This window comes from Parus major, chromosome 28, assembly GCF_001522545.3.
Source record: "Parus major isolate Abel chromosome 28, Parus_major1.1, whole genome shotgun sequence".
In the NCBI taxonomy this organism is placed as follows: domain Eukaryota; kingdom Metazoa; phylum Chordata; class Aves; order Passeriformes; family Paridae; genus Parus; species Parus major.
In genome coordinates this window covers 4292576-4295053 of record NC_031797.1, presented here as the reverse complement: position 1 = coordinate 4295053, position 2478 = coordinate 4292576, and the positions used below count along the sequence as shown (strand labels likewise).

Genomic DNA, 2478 nt, shown 5'->3' with positions numbered 1-2478 from the left:
GGATGGGATGGGATGGGGATGGGTTTGCTCCCTCCTGGGCCCGCTGCCAGCACCCCACGGAGCTGTTTTTGCAGGGGGATTGTTCTCCAAGACGGAAATGTCCGAGGTGCTGACGGAGATCCTGAGGGTGGATCCCTCCTTTGACAAGGATCGCTTCCTGAAGCAGTGCGAGCGGGACATCATCCCCAACGTCCTGGAGGTGACACTGTGTGCCTGCCTTTCCCCTCAGTTATCCCATGGTCTCTTTGCTCTCCCATTGCTCAAATCAGAAGCTGGGTTGGGATTTGCTTCTCCAGCTTTGCACAGAACCTTGGGAGAGGAGCTGAATCCCACATTTGGGTTCAAAGCTGGGATAATAAAGGGTTGTTCTGGTCTGGGAAACAGCAAATGATGAGAGGGGTCAGAGGAAGTGGGTGAGAAATGGTGATAGCAGAGGGATAAGGAAGGAATTTGGGATGTGCTCCTGGCTGCTGATCTGGGATTTGGGAAGAGCATCAGGCTCAGTGGTCATGGAAGTGTCTGGAATTGGAGGTTTTTGGGGACTCAGTGTGTAAATGGATGTGGGTCCCTGTCACTGCAGCAGGAAGGACAGGGGGGATTTGGGATTTGAGACAGAGCAGGAATTGTTCTGGAGAGACTGGAAAAGTGGGGCTTGAGGAGCCAAACGTGGGATTCCTCTGTTCCTTCTGTGCCCTGAATTTCTCAGTGCAGAAAATTGCAGCTCTGCTCCTGTTTGATCCCAGGATTTCTGAGCACTGGGAACTTGGCTGGCTCTCTGGCAGCTTGGGCAGGAAGATTTAAGGGGAAGGTTCAGCTGGAAGCTTTAAGAGAGTTGAATTATCCCAAGGTTTTATGTCCCTTGGCCTCAGCTCCTGTGTTTTTATAGAAATCCTTTTCTGCTGTTCCCCTCTGCAGCTCCAGAGTCCCACAAAATGTGGGATTTAAGGTGTTTTTCTGCTGGAGGGGATGACTGGTCCCACTTTGATGTAAAATGCTCTGTCTGATCTCCTCCTCAGGCTCTGATCTCCGGAGAGCTCGACATCCTCAAGGACTGGTGCTATGAGGCCGTGAGTGGAGCTCCCAGAAACCCCCCAAAGCTTGGGATTCTGATTGAAAATGGGGTTGTTCTGAGGGTTTGGAATTCAGGGAGCCCCTGACAGCAGAGCCTTTCCTGACAGTGTTTCTGTGCTTTTATTTGGCTCTTCATTCCTCCAAATTATTGTGCTGCAAAATCCAGAAGAATTCTGCCCTTGTGAGTTTTTCCAAGTGAATTCCCAGTGCTGCTCCCCACCACCAGAGGGCTGGGAGAGCCCAATTTTCCAATTGAATAAATCCTGCTGAGCGTTTTTTGGAACAATAATCAAGTCTGAAAGCAAAGGATCTTCCCTGCAACCTTGGGAATGACACCTTGGATTGCTCTGGAGGGGAGCAGCAGCTTCCAAAGCCAAACATTCCCAGGGCAGCTGGAATTGGAAGTGAAGCTCCTAAATCGAGAGTGATCAGTCAGATAAGCCAGGGGAGAAAATGGGAATCCTGTCCCTGAGAATCCAGGGGTGAAACCTCTTCATGGATCCCAGGGGTGTTGAGATGGTGACTCTGAACTCCCTGTTTTCCCCTGATTTTCCCTGATTTTCCTGCTTTTCCTGCTTTTCCTGATTTTCCCTGATTTTCCCTGATTTTTCCTGCTTTCCCTGCTTTTTGTGCTTTCCCTGCTTTCCCTGATTTTCCCTGCTTTTCCCTGTTTTTCCTGCTTTTCCCTGCTTTTCCTGATTTCCCCTTCTTTCCCTGCTTTCCCTGCTTTTTGTGCTTTTCCTGCTTTTCCTGCTTTTCCTGCTTTTCCTGCTTTCCCTGCTTTTCGTGCTTTCCCTGATTTCCCTGCTTCTCCTGCTTTTCCCTGCTTTTTCCTGCTTTCCCCTTCTTTTCCTGCTTTCCCTGCTTTTCCTGCTTTCCCTGCTTTCCCAGTCTCTGCTGTTCAGTCCAGCTGTGAGTCCCTCATCTCTCAGGTGCTCTCCTGTCCTCACATTCTGCCCAGGAAAAGTGGGAATTTCAGTGGGAATTTGGTGAACCCCAAAGCATTTCCTGCAGTTCTTTGATCCTTCACCCCATTTACAAAAAAACGTGACTTTTTCTTGTGGGGTTTTTTTTTTTTTTTTGGTGGCTCCCTCCAAGCGAAAATTCCCGTTTTTTTTTGGTGTTGAGCATCTCCAAACAATTCCCAACCTGGATTTGTTCCTCCCTCAGACCTACAGCCAGCTGGCCCATCCCATCCAGCAGGCCAAGGCCCTGGGGCTCCAGTTCCATTCCAGGATCCTGGACATCGACAACATCGACGTGAGTTCCCTGCCCAGCTCTCCCTGGGGGCAGGAATTGAGCTCCTGGGCTCAGCTGGGGTTTGTAGGATCGTGAAGACTGGAAAAATCCTCCAGGATCATCAGCTCCAACCCTCTTTGTTGGGTTTGAGCTCTGGGGATTGGCATT

At 50.1% G+C, this 2478-nt stretch overlaps 1 protein-coding gene across 1 annotated transcript in view; it reads left to right on the top strand.

The window, feature by feature from the left end:
- TIMM44 (translocase of inner mitochondrial membrane 44) overlaps positions 1 to 2478 on the top strand; it is a 13709-nt gene that overhangs the window by 6659 nt on the left and 4572 nt on the right. Inside the window, exons 6-8 of the mRNA XM_033520101.1 lie at positions 24 to 199; positions 1017 to 1067; positions 2242 to 2331. Of these exons, the coding sequence (XP_033375992.1) occupies positions 24 to 199; positions 1017 to 1067; positions 2242 to 2331 (317 nt within the window). The remainder of the gene's footprint in view (positions 1 to 23; positions 200 to 1016; positions 1068 to 2241; positions 2332 to 2478) is intronic.